General features: G+C 41.9%; 1 protein-coding gene across 1 annotated transcript in view; it reads right to left on the bottom strand.

The window, feature by feature from the left end:
* LOC111849749 (sodium channel protein type 5 subunit alpha-like) overlaps positions 1–21071 on the bottom strand; it is an 81401-nt gene that overhangs the window by 17670 nt on the left and 42660 nt on the right. The window contains exons 15-17 of the mRNA XM_023822912.2: positions 18690–18863; positions 17572–17928; positions 10551–10979 (exon numbers count right to left, since the gene is read on the bottom strand). Coding sequence (XP_023678680.1) covers positions 10551–10979; positions 17572–17928; positions 18690–18863 — 960 coding nt within the window. The remainder of the gene's footprint in view (positions 1–10550; positions 10980–17571; positions 17929–18689; positions 18864–21071) is intronic.

The raw sequence follows: 21071 nt of genomic DNA on the forward strand, positions 1-21071 counted from the left end.
GTTTTGAAGCCGGAAGTGACGACATGCGCTCCCGTTTCTCGGAGATCCGAGAAATATCTCGGAGCAGCACAGAATCCAAGATGGCTGCACCCTTTATCAACAAAAGGGAAAGTTGTAGTTTTATACTGTTTAAGCACTACTTCTCATTTGTGGCTCATTAAATCAATCGCACACACTATGCCGTCCAACTTATCTGTGGATGTGTTGCTACGGAGTTTTATATGTAAAGCAGCATGCGTAATGTGTTATCAACTGATATTGCTAACAATGGCAATTACCCGGGCTAGAATTGGACTTCATGGTTAGTTGGATTATTTGTCGGATTTACGGTAGTTTGTGCTAATTGTAAGCGAACAAAGATAAAGACCATTTAAACTGAGGTACCTTAAATCCGACAAGTTGTCCGGCTAAGCAAAAAATCTTGCTTTTTGATATGGGTCCATGGTATTGCACTTCTGTGGCAGATGGAATGTATCCGACTCATGTTCAAGATGTTCAATAAACATGTATATATATTCCCTTTTTTCTTGAGTCTGTTTGCTCATGCAAAATTAAATGTGATTAATATAGATTAAAAATGAATTATATTTAATCGGGGTTAATCGAAATTAATCCACAGCAACCCTGTGATTAATCTGATTAAAAAATTTTATCGTTTGACAGCACTAGTTTTTACCTATTGCTTCAAATTGACATCACATAGTCAACTCATCATTTCCACATTTGATAAAGACTATGAAATAAACAGCTAGGGAATAACCCAGGGTGGGGCACCAGCCCATCTTAGGACACACACACACCATTCGGCTACTGTAATTCATCATAGCACATTTTTGCACTGAAACCAGAGAATCAGAAGGAAACCCTACAGTAATGTGGGAGGAGTTAAGCAAAGTTCAGACACGTAGAGCTTTCAACTTTAAATTCACTGAGCAACGTGCTGAAAACCTTTTTTTATTATTATTTTTAAATAGCCTTTTTGGGTTTTACATGAAGTTGCTGTGTGAGGGAAATAGGCAACAGATGCAAACCACTGTGCTGCATGCTGTGTTTTATTCTTAAAATTTTGAAACAGATTTTTGGTCTTGTGTCAGGTCAGAGTGGTTCTGAAGCTAGAGATCTGTGCCGGCAATTGGAAGGTTGCCGATTCGTAGCCTGTGAATGTTAGGAGTGATTCTACTCCACTGGGCCCTTGAAAAAGGCCTTTAACCTGCAGTTGCTTCGTACTGGGTATGACATGAATCTATATCTACCCTGAAAGCAGGTTCTCCACCTTCTTGGAAAATTTGGGGGTTGGTGGCAGGATTGACACCTACTACTGGGGAAAAACCTTCACACTTTTCTGTTCCATATGAACTAGTGTGGTGCTGAGGTATCCCCTGCTGCACATGGGTTCTCATTCCTGAGTTGTTGTGGTGGGTGTGGCAATGTGCTGTATCAGCGTGCTCTCCTTACCTCCTCTTTGTGTATTTGTGAGAATGCGGGACAGGTGTTTCAAATCAGCTACAACACTTGTCTCTCCCTCTCACAAATAGTAGTAAATCACCTAATGTGCATTAACTTTTTTCCCTATATTAATATCTCAGTGTTAAGGATATTGTTGTGGGCTCCATGGCTTCTTGCTCTGCTGTGGTATGTGTCATGCTGTTTGTCACCATGGTGAACGCTAAGTAACTTGCAAATGGAAAGGGGGAAATGGTTGTTGACCTTTGTAAATCAAGCAGTCCAATCTTATGGAAAGATGCTGACCCAAGACACATGTCAAATCCCACAATAAAGTGGTTAATTGACCACAAAATCAGCATTTCACAATGACTTTCTCCAAGTTGGGAATTACATACATACAGTGGTACCTCGGTTCTCCAACTTAATCCTAAAAAGTTCGAGTTCTGATTGAATTTTTCCCATAAGAAATAAAGGAAAACCAATTAATTGGTTCCCGGCCCCCCAAAATTACACCTAAATATGTGTTTTTTGTTTTTTAGCATTTAAACACAAAATGAACAGGATAAAACAAGCAGAGCATTAATTTTTTTCTAAATGGCTTCCAAAACGATAAAGATCTTATCACAACATTACCCCTGTCCTGCCCCGATCGTCCGCTCCTTCCGTGTGCCACGCCCCCTCGTTAACCTCGTGTGGAATCCCCATGTGATCAGCTGTTTCTGGTTGTTGTCATTAGTCCTCTGTATAGTCCGCGTTTCAGTTTGTTTCCCCAGTCCGGTTGTCACTACCGAAAATGTAACTTCCGCTACTACGCATGCGCACGCTTGCGACTTCTGGAAGGAGGCGTGCTATTTTTACGGCATCGTTGATTTTTGATGAGAATGTTGACAGGGAGAGGAAAGAGAAGATTTAACTGGATAATGATGGAGTCCTTCAACTTTAAAAGATTTTATTTCGCATAGGCCTTTAATGCCTAATGTGCTTCAGAAGGAGCGACGTAAAATACAGGGTATGGCCATCAATTTTACAGTCAAAGGTGACATTACTTTAATGTTACCATTATGTACTACTCCCAGTTCGATGTGCTGTGAAGTTACTTAAACTAAGCCTGCTTTTTTCTCCTTAGTCATTTCTTTTCTTAATTGTATCAGTGTAATTACCACACACTCGTGTCAGTTATGGCAGCTGTGTCTTGTGGTGCTAAATGAAGCAAATTATATTTGTTTCTGACAGACGACTGATTGTTTTATCCTGGACCAAACCGCACAACATAAACATTATGTTATATGTGTGATTCTTTTTTTTTTTTTTTTTTTTTTTTTTTTAAGAAAATGCTGTATATACTGTATATCACAGCCTCTTGATAAGCAATATGGGTACAGAAGATTGATATAATTTTATTACGTTTTCTAAAGAAAATGCATCTATTCAGCAATACCATTAGGAAAAACCTTATGCAAGATTACTGTCAGGCACTAAAAGCAACGTGCACACAGATGCAAATATTACAATCGGCAAAGCAATATGGTTTAAATACCACAATAAAGTGACAGCTGAACTACAAATATAAACATCAATGACCCATCTCACAATACGTGAACAATGAATGATGATACATGATCTCCACGCCCTGAATCACGCAATCACGGTCTGCCGCAAAATGTGAATACATGCACAGTATTGGGCCTGTGGAAGTGTATATTACACATGCGTAATAAAGATGTGCCAGAAAATGTGGTTTCGTGGACGCATGTGTGATGAATGTGCACATGCGTAGTAGCGGAAGTTACATTTTCGGTAGGTGCAACATTTTCGGTAGTGACAGTGACACTTGTCATTGGGTGCGTTTGACTTGCTTACAGTGCTGGCTTAAAGAAACGCATTCTGATCCTGACGCAATGCATTACGGTTAGATGCATTGCGACTTCTCACTCGGCTGCACAAACTGGAACGCCTCCGTGACGACACACCTTTGCCCTTATTGGCTGAAGAGTTTAGTTACACGCATGACGTTTGTATCCCAGGCAGTTCCGATGCGTAATGTGCTATTTCTCCCAAGCACGTAAAGCAGTGAGAACTGGTTTTCAGTTAATTTACCTGGTAAAATACAGTTTAAATAAATGACATAAATGCTCTAATAGTACACGTAAGCTAGTTTTTTTTTTTTTGTTAGTCCAATCTGTGAAGAAGGCATTCAAGTAAGAATTGAATTGTAGTCTGTACATGACAATAAAAATTTTGAATCGGTCCATTGTTTATTTTTATTATTACTCTGTATTCGTTAATTTGTTCATGAATGTCAAACTTTTAGGTTGTAACATTTGTACAACTATTACGTAACTTTTTGGTGAGCAATGGCTAACAAAATGATATAAAGTACAGTGTATTACCTGATACAGTATTTTCAATGAAATAGCATTATCACCAACAAGCTCTGCTACTACGGCAAATGTGAGGCTGACAATGAAGCGTTACCTTTTGTTTCTGCTCAGAGACGTGCCGTGTGACTCATTTCCTGGCGCGTTCAATTTATATTAGGTCAACTTCTCAGTTCGACTTCTGATATTCAGATCGAGTTCTAGGTCAAACTGGTTTGTTCGACTTTCAAGAAATTCGAGTTCTAGTGAGTTCGAGAACCAAGGTACCACTGTATTTTATAGTTTAAGTGTTAGAATACCCCTCCCACATGCTTTAAACACTTGTAAACTTATTAAAACAACATTAAAACTTATTAAAACATATGTGGATGTTGGGCTAAGGATATGAGTAACATTTAGTTACACGCATATATATATATATACATATATATATATATAAACACACACACGCACACACACATACATACATACAGTGGTACCTCAGTTCTCAAACTCATTAGAACTAAAATTTCTTAAATGTCGAACCAACCAGTTTGAAAACAAATTACCTAGAGCTCGATCTGAATCTCAGAACTCAAACAGTGAACGCCGACCTAAGGTAACTTGTACGCGTGGGGAAATGAGTCACGCGGCTCATCTCTCAGCTGAAACAAAGGGTAAGGCTTCAGTCTCAGCCTCGCATTAGCTGTGATAGCATCGTGCATGTTTACACTAACTGAATACATATATTTAGACAGTAAAAATATATTTAGACAATGATAGACAGTAACAGTAATTATTATTATATAATAAAATACATTTAAAAATAAAGATTTCTTATTCATTATTTTAATATTAACAATAAACCATTAATACATTTAATTATAATAATATTGTCGTGCTGGGGACGGAACGGAGACAAAGGCGCAGACGTCAGGGTATTGGGGAATACGGGTTTAATTACAGGTAAATTCGATCAAAACTCGAACTTTTTAGGATTCGATCTGGAGTTCTGAATGGACTAAGTTCGAGTTTCGAGGTACCACTGTGTGTGTGTGTGTGTGTGTGTGTGTGTGTCTATATATATATATATATTTACACACACACACACACGCACATATCTCTCTCTGTATACGTAATGGAATATATAAAAGTAAAAACATATATGGCTTTTATATATTCTTTTCATCCTTTTTGATGTAGCGTACCGTCGTTTCATTCAAGCCATAATGCGTTACGTCCGCGTAACGCTTTCCTTCCGAAGCATAAGTGTTACCTAAACTATTTCCCTATATTCTGTGCTTTCTGTTGGGAGTGGAATGTTACTTGGACATGCCTAATGTCAAGGCTAATTTCATGATTTACATAAAATCTGCATAATGCAGGTGACTAAGGAGTGAAACCTTCATTTCAGTGTCTGGGCAGTATTGCAGCCACATAGCTGGTGTGATACCTGTCACCTGTCATGAGCTTTTTTGAAGCAATGACAAAGCCCTCGCAAAGTGATGTAAAAGCCAAAAAGGCTAAATAGTGTTTATTCCACTTTCTGTTCTGTTCATTTACGCTTGGTTCCTGAGAATGATTGCTACTTTGAGCAATGGCAAAAAAACTTGTGATCAACATGCAGGATATTAATTTATGACTTTTCTGTTGAGGATGAAACCTGTAATCAAAGTAATTAAAGGTATTTAAGTTTAAACTATACTTGTCTTGAACAAACTTATTATTATTCTCATATCAAGTCCACCCCTGGGCTTGTACAGTTTGCCTGTATGGTGTTTTGCAATGGAATTCTTTGTTGGCACACTGCGATTCTGCTGTTTCCAAGCATTCTACATGAACCTTCTATTTGGGCTTTTGCTATTTGGTGGCAATTTATCCGCCATTGTCTGTGGCTTGCACCTGTGACCAAACAAAGCAGAACCGTTTTCTCTTAAACCAGCTACTCCTTGATGGCTCTCATGCTGCTTGAATCACTCTGAGAGCTGTATAGACACTTGAACAACACCATAGGCAGCTGATGGGGAAAGTATGAATATTAACTGGCTAAATGTTAGCGTCTTGGCATTGTCTGATTGTAATAAAAAAAACTGATATACAGAAGATCTGATATTGCATACCAAAGCTCACCTCTTTGCTGAAAGTGGCACAAACGCACTCAGTGATCCGCAAAGATGCAGCTTACAGAGGCTTTACGTAACAGTTTTGAGAGGTTCAGTGCTGTATTCCCTGGGCTCGTGCCTTTAATGCTATTTTCATTTGATTTTCTTTTCAAGCCGTGCAGTGCAACCATAGTCATCATCCATAACTGAGATTAAAACAGAGGGGGAAATCCTTATAATCTTTACCGGTGTTCCTTACAATCCAATAACGCGGCCTTCTAATCCTGCGTTTAATGTCCTGGGCTAGCTGGGAGGTGGGATTACAGTCAGGTTCTGGTTGCGGGGGACAGTGGGTTGAATGAATTTACAGGAAGGGATTAGTGGGTCAATGGCACCGGGGAGTGCCAAAGGGGGGAGTGCCCCCTCACAGGATACGCCAAGCATGTACAAGCTTGGTGTAATATTCACCTTCAGCTGAGGCTTTGCCAGAGTGTAGTAGTATCTGCCTTTTCCCATGTGCCTTCCGAACAGTTTTGCAAACATAAACTGTTTATTGATCCCCTTGTCAGCCAAATGTGCAGCAAGGAGCCAGAAGTCTGATCTGCTTGTAAGATGAGCTGCTCACAATCACTTCCACCTAGTGGCCATTGCAAGTACTGCGTTCGCGGGACATAATTCTGATCTCTAAAGGTGTCCAATGGCTGCAGGGCTGTAGAGAAAACCACGTCTGCCCTAATTCACCTCAGGTTAAAATCACATTAGAGGTGATGAAAGAGGGGGTACTGATAAGCTCCCCTCCCCTCCCCTCACGCAGAGACCCAGAATTAACCACGCTGAGTGCTCTCCTCTTCCAGCTGTTTTTGTTGTAAAAAGGGTGCAGCTGGCTATTTCGGATGAAACCACGCATGGTGTTTTTGCCACAATGGGCCTGAAAATTAAGCAGCCTTGTGTTTCCTTGCCAACGAAAACGACACATCTGGCCTGGGAGCAGTGGAGCGGTGAGGAGGTTTTGATAGTTGGGCTGACTGGGTTACAGAAAGCGCATGTGTTTTTTTTTTGTTTCCACTTTCCATTATCCTGATGACTAATTCTGCTGCCTAGCGGGGGCATGCGTGGGAGGTAGAGTGGAGCGAGGGGGCTGTGTGAGGACGTCTGAAGTGGGGGTCAGTTAGGAGGGGTCTCCTAGCCACCCTGGACTGAGGAAGCTAGTCGAGGGTGGGGGGACAGTCTGCCAGAGAGAGATAAAGGTGGGAGAATGAGTGCAGAAGAGAGGTTGGGGGTGGAGATGGGGGGAGAGCGGGAAGAAGCAGGGAGAGAGGACACAGTGGGCAAAATTGTTAACCTTCCAAAGAGAGCTGAAAGATGCACGCTGGCCTGGAATGGCATTTGGCAATGGCCTTTCTAAGTGTGCCACCCCCATTTAATCCATCCACACTGCACACGTGTTGCCAATCTGGACAGGTTCTGGCAAGGCCTGTACGAGTTGTAACATTTTGAAATGGAACTTGTGGAGGAAAAAAAAAAGTCTAGGTGGACATGTAGTATTCCCAGGGCTCTTCTCAGCAGGAGAGAGTGGACCACCATCAGCAGCTCCTGGAAGAGATGCTGCTTTACTGGCATTATAAAGAGACTCCCAATCTGGACCAGTCACACTGGCTGATTATCTTCGGGAGTGTGTGTGTGTGTGTGTGTGTGTATGTATATGTGTGAGAGCACGGTATGACCACATGACACTTCCGGTCAGCTCTCTGAACCTCTGCATCTTGTCTGACCTGGATGGAACTACAGAAATGCCCTGGGTTTTGCTGGCACTAGCCTCATTAAAGTTTCATATTAAAAGATATGGAATAATAAAAGAGCTTCGTAATTGTCACGATCAGAACGCGAAGCAGGTGACGGAAGCCGTGAATATGAATCAAAAGGGGTTTATTCATGGGGGACTCCAACACGAAGACACATAACGTCAATGACAGACCTAGGGAAACAGACTTGAACGCGGACTAAATACACAGGACAAGCAGTGAATAACAGGCAACAGGTGATACCAATCAGGAAGTAACACGAGGTAACGAGGGGGGCGTGGCACACACAAGGATCGGACGAGCCGGGTGTGACAGTAACACTTTACTTAAGGTGATATTTTTTAGTAATTTATAAACATTCATAATGCATTGCACTGCGTTCATAAAGCGTTATAAACATGGCTATAAATATTAAAAGGCGTAACATATTATAGCCATGTATATTATGCATTATGAATTCCTTATGAAACTCTCATCTATAGTGCACTATATATACCTTAATAATGCATTACAAAGCATCCTTTATGCTTATACTGACCACTATGATACATTATGAAGGTATCTATAGTGCATTATTGAAAGCTTCATAAAGCATTCAAAATTCATAATAAACATGACTATAATGTGTTATGCCTTTTGCTAAATATTTATAGCCATGATTATAATGCTCTATGAAGTTATGAATGTATTTATAAATTACTAAAATCGTGGCCTTAAGTGTTATCAAGAATTTCCCAGGAAGTTCTCCAGTTTCAGGTGGCCAGTGAACTGGATGAGTCCAGATATCCTGGCCGTGTCTGGGTGTGTACAGATGGTCAGTAGTCAGTGCTACACTCAGACGTCATTGTCAGCACAGTGACCCATCATGCTTGCTGCCTGTACCCCCTCTCATGATTCTTCTGCAGTGTGCTTGGCTTGAGCCCCACTGCGTTAAAAGGGAGGCTCTACCGGTCACAGTTGTTCTGCATTTACTGCCACAGGTTGCCATGACCCACTTCACTCAAACCAGCCCCAACTAGTTCTGCTGAACTCTGCAACTACACAGCCGTCTGTAACTGTCAATTCACGGTGGTCTCAGTGCACAGGTTCTGACAGACTGCTGGCTGGATCATAATCACAGCATCTAAAACCAACATCTTACAAAAGTATCTTCCAGTATCTAAGATGAGACAAAAAGTGGATTTATACAGAGTTTAGAAATATAAATCTTTGACTTCTGGTTTTCACTCGTCTTATTTCTAATTTATGTTTGTATGTGTCACGGATTATCAATACTAGTACACTGTATATCTCTATGATTCAAGTGGCGATTTTAAATATTTTACCACACAAGAAACCTGATCACAATTAAACAATATATTATTAGCTAAATTGCCCTGTCCAATGAGAATACATAAACTGAGAAAAGCTGAAACCAAATCACTGCCGTGCAGAGACTTCTTGAGGGGCAGGTGCTCAACCGGGGGGGGGGGGGGGGGCACCTCACTAAATTTAGCTGACCGGGTAGGGGGTCCTCATAACAGAACCTCAAAAGTGGGGCATTTTCAGTTGTTCAGGCAAAAGGTGCTTTGGCCTGGTGTAAATATTAGGTTGTGTTTTGTAGTTAAATAACGATTTTTGTTGAAAACCACAAATATGCTAACCCTGTTCAGCAGTGTTTGTTGTGGTCCACTCATCAGCTATGCATTTTTAAGGGTGATGTTGTGCCCCCCCAGCAGAAATCTACAACTTGCCATTTAAAAAGTAGAGTGCGTCAGTTTTAATTTCTGCAACCCACCTTGCACTTTGGAAATGTTATCTTTGTTTCCCCAGAGGACAGATCAAAATCGTACCCGTGGTTAGTTCACAGAAAAGCCAGCGAATAAAATAACGAAATGAATAGGAATCTGGAACAGGACAAGGCGGGGGAGGGGGGTGACATTGTGGGGTGAGCGACAGGTAGGAGAATGAGGAGGATGGTTCTGGGGGGAGGATGACTGTGTGTCTTTTACGAGTTATCTAGCAGACAGACTGGGCATACTGGGAAGAGCAAGTGAATGATTTAAGTGACTGATGGAAATAAAATGCCCTTACTGAAGTGTTCAGAATGCATTTTCGTGGTGAAGAGTGCACACCAAAATGTCACTTTCGTCGTACGCATTTTGAAATACCACTAAGGTCTTTACCTGCCTTAATAAGTCCAAGTCGCTTTCTGTTTTTAACCTCTTTCTGTTTCTTCTACCTCTGATTCTGCTCTAATGTCACGTTCTAATCATGTTCTGCATCATGGGCTGCAACCTATAGATGCAAGCTCATCCATTCATCTCTGGATTTCACATCCAGCTGCAAAATTAATATGGTGGGCAAGTAAGGAGAGAAACACTGATGTCTCGGTGGAAACTGATTGTGCTTTCCTGTTACATAAATAAATCTCTCTGCCATGAGGCACTCATTCATCTGCTTTACAGATTAACAGATTATACATCTGCATGCTTTCACTAACTCTGCTATAATCCACCCATCCATCTGAACCAGCTCATTGTGTCTCTGAGTCTCAGGTTTCAATGTTTACTTCTGTGGCTTTTTCAGCAGTCTGTGGGTATGAACATGGAAAGCGAGCACTGTCTGCTCTCCTCGTGTTCCTTTACTAACAGCTATAGGTCAGCAAGTGTTTGAACCTGAGTATCTGAACCTATTATAAATGAGGACAATATTTGGATTAGGTTGGTAAGTATAATCTGAATTAAACTATAAGCATAAATTAAGTAATCCTTTAAACAGCTGTGCAGTAGCTCTTCCTACATTAAACTAGCAGAATTTCTCTCCTGAATCGTTTAATAATTATGCATAAATGGGTCTCAAACCTGTTTGCTGTCCACATCCTCTGAAGGCTTCTCCACATTTTCTTCAACCGCATCACCCGGCGGAATGTCATCATCGGATTCCACTGTGGCAATGGGAATGCCGATGTTGGGCCGGGTCTCGTGACCTTCACCTTCAGGAATGGCGTGCCGTTCCTCTAGCCGGCCCATGCCGGGCACGGTACCGTTGGCCTCAGGTTTGCTTCCCACGCGCTTCATCCTCATCGAGGCCCGGGCCTCTTTGCTCCTCTTCTGGCGCGCCTTCAGGTCACCGTGGATGACGGCACAGAGGCCCTGTCTCAGCCAGTGTAGGCCACGATGGATGCGGGCGAGGGCCACCTGCAGGTTGTTCATCTCGCCGTCCTCATCCGGAGCTGACAGGTTATCGGAGCTGAAGGAGCTCAGGAGCAGAGCCAGGAAGAGGTTCAGCACCTGTGGGGGTGACAGACATTAAGAACAACTGGGGCTTCTGGGTAAAGGGACCTCATGTTTACCTCACACAGTCCAAGTGATGATACAAGGAGAACTTGCTGTTTCTGGATGAAGAGGCCATTTCAGTGTCTTTTCATCCATCCTGCCACTTGTCCGATTCAGGGTCAAAGGGGGTATGGAGCCTAACCCAGAGGCTACGGGCATAAGGCACGGAACAACCCAAGATGGGGTACCAACCCATCACAGGGCACACTCACACACCTAGGCAACTAGCCAGTTAGCCTCAGCATGTTTTGGACTGTGGGGGGAAACCCATGACGAAACGGGGAGAACATTCAAACTCCACAGACATTGAAGCCCAGCAGAGACTCAAACCGGGCCCCAGAGGTGTGAGGCTAACACTGCACCACTGCACCACCCCATTTCAGTGTCCTTCCATGGCAAACAAAAGCAGTTTGGGGGCTAGTTTTAAGAAAATAAGTTTGTCTAAGTAGTGTACAGGTTATAGCTGACTTAAAACCAAAAATTATGTGCTGACATACCCAGGAAAAAATGTAATGAAATTATGCTGATAACCTAATTTCATCTATCAGTCCATTGTGGGGTGGAGTGGGATGGAGTTGAGCGGGGCCTAGAGCAGATCTCATAAAGCAGGGGTGCACCCTGGACAGGATGTCACTTTGTCACAGAAAATTATAACAAGCAGGATAAAATTATATACAGAAAATATTCTACATATGACCCTTTCAAAGATGCGAACATGCGTGTCCGATAAATTAAAAATTGTTTAAATAATTGCAAAATTAAGGATTGTGCTGAAATTTCAAATTTCGCAGCAGCACGTCAGTTAGTTCCTATCTCTGTTGCTTGTCTTCGATAGGAGTTGAGGTTTGAGGGGAGGAGAGAGGGAGGTGTGTATACATATTCCAGTAACGTAGGCTCGCTCACTAGCAGTAAGTAAGATCAACTGACTGAAAACAATGGAAAAAAGAACTCTTAAGTTGTTGGTTGTTAAAATGCACTGAAAATCAGCAACAAAAATACAAATAACTTTTAAAAGCATTTTCTTGTAAATGTTTCTGATAGGAGTTGAGCAGAGAGAGGTAGGCTAATCTGACAATGGTAAACAGCGAAATCAGCTCATGGAAAACAATGGAAATAAAAAATTATTCTCAGTTGTTTCTTGTTAAAATACACCACAAATCTATAACAAAAATAAATAAAAGATAAATGTTAATTAAGCATTTTCTTATGTACAAATAGCTGTACTACATGTTCATGTTTTTGATAGGAGTTGGGGGTTGGACCGTCATCGACTGGATGCCTAAGCTGACTTTGTTTGAACCTGAGTTAACTTTCGGACTTGTGAACCCGCTCTCGGAACGGAACTGGTTTGTATCTTGGGCACCTTCTGTATACTATTACAGGATGAATAAGTAGTCCTAACTGAGAGTAAAGTCTCTATTTTTTATTTAACACCATGTAAATACCATAGCGTGGCACTGATTAATAAAATTAATGCATTCTGCACTATAAGCATAGGTGTCTGCTATCGTGTGCTAAGGGTTTTGGTTATGTCCCTATATTTGTTTTGTTTTACTGTTTTTTTTTATTTATTTTTTATTTTTTTATTACTGCAGTACCAGGAAGCTTCCACTTAGGAGGGTGACCCCTCTGGATGACGCAGTTTTATTAGTTGTGTTTCAGCATTCTCCAATGGCAGTCCCCTTGTGCGTGTATATATTATTTATACAGCCATATTGCGTCCCTCCTGTTGTGTATACAAGCTGGTACTATAAGCCAGGGTTCCTGCCAGGGTTGTCCCTGATCATTTGAATAAGATGCTCACTGTAGCCATTCATCATGTATATATTTTATTACCTCCTTAAGTACCCCTGTTTTTTATTTGGGATAAGGAATTCAACATAATGTGCCTTTTTCCTCTTTGATATAGAGCTTTAGTCGCCAGTGTACCATTTGGAGCTCCTCTTGTAGGATGACCTGAATCCCTCCGCAGGTTCCTACTCCAGGGTTCAGAGCTCACCCCGGGGGCACTATGCCCCCTCCCCTGAACACCACCAGCCCGTGGCTGGGCAGCCAGCGATCGATCGATATGCTCATTTCATCTGCGCCCTGCCGTTTCAGAGCCGATGAATCACACAGGACGTGGCCCGGTGAATAGTGCCGCACATCAAAAGGCCAGCGACCAGATGAGCAGTGAAATCCCCCCCTTTTTTACTCTCATTCGGCGGGAGTTATCGCCCAGTCTCAACTCCTAAAACCATTGCATATGATTTACGTTTTCAGCCAGCATTCGTACCAATTTGAAATTCTAATGCTCTAAAAAAAGTTACAGGGTTGTGAAAATGAGCCACGTGTAAATCATGCAGTCAGAGTGTTTGGAATCATCTCTCTATGACAAACTTGCCCTCCTCCCCCAAATCCCCTAAAAAACAGCCCAAACTTTAATGTGATAAAAGGTCATTTGAAATTTTCCGTTCTGTGATCTCGGCTTATGGGATCCTTGCCCTAGGCTGCTGCTATCGGGGGTAATCGATATTCTTTCCATATGATTCTGACCGTGAGCCACCATACAGACCTTTGGCACTGTGGACGACGGCATTGGCTCGACAGGGACACCCACTGGTGGGAGTCACACTTAAAGAGAAAATTGCGTTTAACGTCCCACAAACACTCACTGCAGGGTTTCAATTAGTGTGATGAAACTGCAGCTGGCATGCAGTACTGCCCAAGCCCAGGTCTGGGGCGTCCTGCCAGGCGCCGTGACCAGACCCGAAACGATGCACGTTTTTTAAAGATCCCTGCCCCGTGAGGAAAAGTCATTTGCACAAAGTGTTCTTGAATTCATCGTTGATTCGTTGACTTAGAGGATGCTAAAGGAGGAAAAATTAAAATAAAATTGCCGACTGAGGCAATGAGTCAAAAGTAGATGGAAGCGCTTAGCGAGTAAGTGTGCTCTTCTCAGACCTTTTTTCATGTAAACAAATTATCCGAGATGAAATGACAACTGAAGGGGACAGGCTACGTATGTGACTGATGGGCGATGCGGATGAGGCTCTCTGTGCAAGTTCGCCCTGACGCAAGGACATAAAGAAGGATGTGAAATCAAGGGTGATGGCTGCTTGCCCGTGTGCAAGGCCTCCAGTGGCTCCAGCACCTGGGGCTCCAGTGTGGTCCAGTCATGCTTCAGAAGACTCGGGTGCGAAGAGGTTAGGCAGGGTGTCCACAGGATAGCTGTCGTAACTGTTTATTTGAACAGTGGAGGCTAAGAGACTTCTAGATGTTATCAGGTCACATTTTTTAACTTAAACTACCTTAGGTACCTTTATCAGCTACTGCCTGAATTATTCACCATATATACCTGAATGATATGGAAAGATACCTATTTCTGATCATCAGTGTTTAAAGTCCTTCTGTGAGTTTGTTGTATGGCATGACTTCGGGAGTCAAGACTTTTTTGAGGACCTTCACTGATGCTCAAAAAAACGAGAAGACATTTGGTGTCTGGGAAGCCACACATTGTGGGTCACTGTGAAACACACCAGTGGATGAAACTTACATATTCATTTGTGGTTACGGCGTAAGGAAGGTCGGTGAATTTTACGAGAAATAGAATATCGGCAAGTTATACTGAGTTACCGTAGTGCAGGGAATTAAAATCAATGGGTTCCAGCCTTATAATCGATCAGCATAAATCATGCAGCAGTCAGAATGTATGCAAACAGTATAAGTTATTCTCAAGTGCCTCAGTTTGTTGGTGGATGGATTTAGTGCAATGAGGATGTTAGTAACAGGTGTGTAAATGCTGCTCTTCAGGCCTAGGCACAATATGTGCTCTTAAAAATCGAAAGCCAACCTAAAAACGACTAAGATTAGAAGTGGTCATGATGCAAACAGGGTTACTGGAGCATATTGCCCTGCTTTAACGTCTGCAGTCTCAGAGGACCAGCTGGAATCATCGCACAGCTCTGTCCCTGGAAATTACCTGTCTGCGTTTGAGATTACTCATTTAACCCCACTACACCGATATATGGCCTTGGTCCCCCCCCCCAAAAGGGATCAGTTTGTGCTGTTTGTTACTCAGATGTACCGTGAGTCAAAAATTAACATCAGTCAGCATGTATTAAGAGCTGAAGAGACCAAAATGTGTGAGTCCTTCAGCTTGTATCAATGTTGTGGTTCTGTGAAGGTGACCTGTGAGGTTTATCTCTCGTGTTCAGCAAGCACAAACTGCAATAAAGGAACACCATTATAGCTGTCCTAGAAACAATGCTTATGTTTCATTAATTACGTGTCCAAAGGTGACATCCTGCCATGACAATTCAGTAGCCTTAACCTAATAATACCCGGTATGACTAGGCAGTTGGAGACATGTCTGGATTAACATGATGTTACAGTATATGAAAGCTCAGTAATACCTGAGAATAAATGAAGGAACCATAGCAAAGTTATTGCCAGAAGCCCTTATGAATATCTGTTAGTGATTTGTGCCAGATGTCCTTCAGATGATTTTAACCCTGAGTCGCTATGTGACGTGATGAACCGAGCAACATTACTGCGTCATTCACAAGCTACCTTTGAGTTAGAACCCAGTATCGGGCTCCAGGCTGCCATTCAGCAGAGTGTCTCCTAGCTAAAGATGGCCGTGAGCTTTAACTTGCTATTTACTTAAATTACTATTTCACTCATTGGTGACATATAAACTGTTGTTGGTTTAGGTTAAATGGTATTTAATGAAATTATACACTTCAGGATACTTTAGAAGGCATTACTTATTAGCACTGATATTTAATGTAATGCGTGCTATAGAGCTCATTGTGTAATTACATTGCATGTATATGGTATTTCTGATCATTTATCAGTCGAGGATTTAGCTCAATTGCCCGGAAACGTTAAGCAATATCTTTTAAAATGACTGTATAGGAAGTGTACAGATTTTCTCATTTGGAGTAATTTCCGACTGAATAGTTACCAGCCAAACTGCGTTGTTGACAGAACAGCTGATGTAAAGAGGGAGTGAGTCATTGACCCACAGGGTTTGTGAATGGCCTGGGGGGCAAATCGGCGAGTGACACGGGCCTGACAGCGATCCCATGTGACACAACTGATTAGAAGTTTTTTATTTTGTTGTCAGGTGACCCTTATAAATTGATAATGGACTCTGAGCTCAGATGCTACACTTTAACCAGAAGAGTTATTTAGGTTGAACAAGAACACCCCAGGTTAGCTTGGTCAAGAACATATATATTTACTAAAATATACCTTTTTTAATGAATGGTCAGTCACTAGTACCCTGTCTGTAACAACAGCTGCTTTTTATGCCAAAGAGTTTTCTGTCCCTTTGGTTATCAAATCTTTGTTTCTTTCATTCATATTCAGTCAGCTTGGGTAGAATGTAGGCCTATTATCGGCATAATAATTATATACTTCATCAATATAAACCTAAGATAATTAGTTGAGTCATCATTTTTTGAGTCAAATCATGTATTCAAGAATACGCATTGTACTGGAAATTTTATTGTAGCTGGTTAGCCTCTAGTTAATGTGCACAAATAAACACCATTCAATTCTTGCATAGACATTAATATATCAGGAATCTTATGGTTTTGCTTTTTGTTTTCATCAGTATCACTTTACTTGACATGACACAAATAATATAGTATTATACTATATGCTGGCATGCTGCACATGGTCCTATTGGCTTCTTCCCCTGCACATCACCTGCTGATACAGATCATGTGACCTGCAAATATTCACAACCATATAATGAAGGGGTGGCTATAGGAAAGGTGATGCTCAGCCTTTACTTCAGAAAGTCTATGTCTGTGAGAAAAAAAAAAAATCATATATATATATATATATATATATATTTATATATATATATATTTCTAGCTGAATGAATTGAGATGTCATTATCATTAGGGATGGAGGAAGGAAGTTGGCCATCAGTCTGCTCTATACGTGTGCATTCTTTTATTTAATTTTGTGTCATATGAACCATGAAATATGGTTAGGGCACCAAGCTCCTTTGAAACAGAATTTGTCTTGAGGGGAATTCCTGCCTTGAGGAGGTTATGCAAACCCATACAAGAAACAGTAATCATAATCTTGTGACCTCGTTTTAAAGTAGGATCTGGCTGATTAGTGGCAGGAGCAGTGGCCATTTTGGCGCCCCATTATAAAACAAACAGCAAAACTTCCAGCAATCACAGAGATTAGAGGGATTGTCAGCAAACCAAGTATAAGTGGGCATTCAGAGATGTGACACCCGGAGGGATTGACGTCAACACACCCTATATTCAATCTGCTAGATCTTGTCACAACAGAAAATCAACAAAAAGATATCTCCACATATTACAGCTGTCTATGCAAAACTATAGGATATCTCTTTTGGATATATTGTGTACATCTGTCGTGGATTCACATTAGCTAAACATGATGCATATATACTCAATGTGTTTCCTGATGTTCTGACAAATACCTTAAGATAAAATAACTCAATAAACCCATCATAAAATAAAATATGTTAATAACACTGGCAGCTTAATGAGGAGACAAACAAAGCACTCACCACAAGGTTCCCGATCACCATGACGAGCATGAAGACGAGGAGGCAGAGGGGCTGGCCGGCCACCTCCATGCAGTCCCACATGGTCTCAATCCACTCGCCGCACAGGACCCGGAAGACGATGAGGAAAGAGTGGAAGAAGTCCTTCATGTGCCATCGGGGCAGGATGCAGTCCTTGGAGATCTTGCAGACACAGTCCTGATAGTTCTTCCCAAAAAGCTGCATCCCCACCACAGCAAAGATGAAGACGATGATGGCCAGCACCAGGGTCAGGTTCCCCAGTGCGCCCACAGAGTTGCCGATGATCTTGATCAGTGTGTTCAGGGTGGGCCAGGACTTTGCCAACTTGAAGACCCTCAACTGAAAAAATATTCATAAAGAATCATTTAAAAGAATGTAGCGAACACCTACATCTGCATGTTACGCAAAGTGCACAAGAGATGTAGAGGTGCACAGATTTTTTGTCTTGTGGCCAATTTCATCTTGCTTATGGACAGAATAGGTTTTAAAGGCAACTGTAATTACTTGCATAGTAAGTCTGTATGCCATTAGTTTTGAATATACTATACGTGTCAATTGGTTTGGGGGGTTTTTAGGTCATAATGCATGTCTAGCTATTAAGTAAAACGCTCCTTAGAGGCTGAAAAACTCCAGCCAACATCAGTTTTATGAACATGATAGAATCAAGCACATCAAACCACAAAGCTGATTAAAGAATAAAGAATGTTTTAGTGACTCTGCAGTGTATTTTCATGGGGTAGTTAAGCTGTGCCAAAGAGACTGTGGAGGCTATTTGATCCATATTTCATGAGTGCTCCTTGCAATTGAATTGAGCGCAGCGCTATTAAAACACATCAGTGTCTGAATTTCATCGACGAATGCACTGAAGATTAACTTAAATGCAATACATTAGCAGTTTAACAGTGTGTGTGCTGATCATGTAACGGGTGCATAAGTAATATGGGGGAAAAGTATTTGTGTTTTTTTTGTTAAACAGTTTCTAAATGTGCATAGTTTTGTTGACTTGATAGAAGGCCATTTATCATTCAAAAGAGTGTTGCACGTCTTGGGCGGTTGTGTGTTCAGAAGTTTGTATGCATGATATTTGAGTAGGAGATTACCAATCTGAAGGAGCGCAAAATAGAGAGCCCCCCCACTTTGGAGAGACCGAGCTCCATCAGACTGAGGCAGACGATGACGCTGTCAAAGATGTTCCAGCCCTGCTGGAAGTACAGGTAAGGATCCTGGACGATGATCTTCATCCCCATCTCAGCTGTGAAAATGCCCGTGAAGACCTAAACGACCATGAAAGGTGATGGGAGTAATTAAGAGCACACACTTCTGTAAATACAGCCTGACAAGTTGAGGATGGCTGCATTCACCTTTTCTGTGCAGCAGCGACCAACAAACCTAAGAAGTCTCAGGAACCACCAGCAAGTGTCGAGCTTGTGTGTGTTACAGTCTGCAGGACCAAAGCCTGCATGAGTTGTATCTCTGCCTTGGTAATCTGGAGGCAGAATGTAATTAGTGTTTCTGTGTTGAAGATGTGTTGGTGCCCCTTTCTGTTCCTGTGCACATAATGCCAAAGACGTGGGGGGCTGGAGCAGGACAAACAGGGGCTACTGGCAGGGAGTGCAGGCCGCTCTATCATTTCAGACCTTCCCGTTCAGTCCCTGCTCCTGTATTTGAAATGAAACTTCAAGACATGGTGATAAATGTCCAAAATGCCTCATCTCTGAAAACTGGCATCCCCATCCTGGGTGTACCATAACTTAACGCCTTCAAAACCAGGAGGTCTGATTTTCGAGTCCTCATTCTGTGTCTTCCCTGTTGGATGCCGGGTCCTTTAAGTGAATCACACCTTCCAGTAACCAGCTGGGCCTGATTAGTTACATCGATTAATTAGCCCAGTGAGTGGATGTCATACAGCTCATCATCAGACACGCATCTGGTTTTTAATGGCCAATCAGTGGGAAAAGCATGTAGTCTGACTGGTTTTCAGGTACATAATTAAGTGTCCAATTACTTGGTGTAAAAATTCCATGCGTTACTGCACCTGCCCCAAGTTCTCCAGACGACAGAGGGGACGGTCGCATTAACTCCAGTGTGTCGTACCTATCCGAAGCCTAACCAAGGGACTTCAGGTTCAAACCTCAGAACACAATAGGCTTCCTGCTGCTTAGCATTCACATATTCTTAGAAATGCACACACTCCTTCAGTCTCTAAAATATGAAAAAAAAGGTTTTTCTGAAAGCATTCTTATGTAATCTTACATAACACATAATACCTGCAGCCACCCACACAAAGACGTAGGGTTTGTGTGAATACCTTGGGGTGGCGGGGGGGTTCACTTGTTCTGGAGCATAATTAATCTCATGAAGAAAAGTCCCCCCTCAAATTCATATTCATATGCAGGTATTGATAATCAGGTTTTTTTTTTTACTGCACTGACTCCATATTTAGTTTCTTTCCCAAAAATACTAGACAACAGCAGAAAAGAAAGCGATCAGCCCTACTGACATAAGAACAGACCCCACAGCGAGTCTCATCATCATGGAGCAGCCTGTGTGGACAATAACCAGCCTGTGCATGAATGTTAAATATGTTCTTGGGGGTTCATTTGTTCTGCAAATGCTGAGGAACATGCGCTTTCTTAATCATATTCCAAATCTGCATTTATTTTTAAAATGATTTGTTTAAAAGTTGTACAAAAAAAAAAAACAGGTGTTCAGATCGTGTAATTTGCATAACGCACTGGGGGAAAAGCAGTAGCTTCTGGTTTTATTGCATGTTAATTTAAAGGTGGTAAGGGTCAGAGAGAGACCAGACACAAGAAACACAGATACTCCATTGCGGTCTGCTGTGGAAATGCATATGTAATGTGCACGGTGATGTGAAATTTGCACACATGTTCACACCCGACATCCGTGCCCCAGAGGACCCTTTCTGAGGACGCTGCATCTGTATCCAGATGGTGTCTCCTGTCAAGTGGAGAGCCGCAATTAACGTGCAGGTGTCCAGATAAAAGCAGTGGGGTGACTCACAGGGCACCAGTCTCCCTGTATGCATGACAAAGGCCAGCGGAGACTGTTCAGCACCTTGTGTGGCCAGCCGCATGGATGGCATGCAAAAGTGGTGCCCTGAGCTGATATCCCAGAATCTCTGCTGAGCTGTGCATGTTCATCAGTCTCCCGTCAAGTCATTGTGTTGTGACTGTGTCATGAGGAGTCATTGTGTCATAGCTGTGTCATCCCTTTTTGCACATTTATTGCAGCTGAAACCAGTAGTATCCACACTGTCAACATCAACAGTGATGACCAGTCTTACCTTTGGCTGAACAGTAATTCGAGGACCGATTACGTTAACGACTGCCTGCTGTTAGTAACGTCATCAGCTCTGACTGTTCCAAGAAATATGCTTAGAAATAAATTTGTATGATTGCTGGCCCACTGCACAAATTATTAGTAATACAAAGACTATGTGGATTTGCTTCTGTAGAATG

Source organism: Paramormyrops kingsleyae, chromosome 4, assembly GCF_048594095.1.
Source record: "Paramormyrops kingsleyae isolate MSU_618 chromosome 4, PKINGS_0.4, whole genome shotgun sequence".
In the NCBI taxonomy this organism is placed as follows: Eukaryota; Metazoa; Chordata; class Actinopteri; order Osteoglossiformes; family Mormyridae; genus Paramormyrops; species Paramormyrops kingsleyae.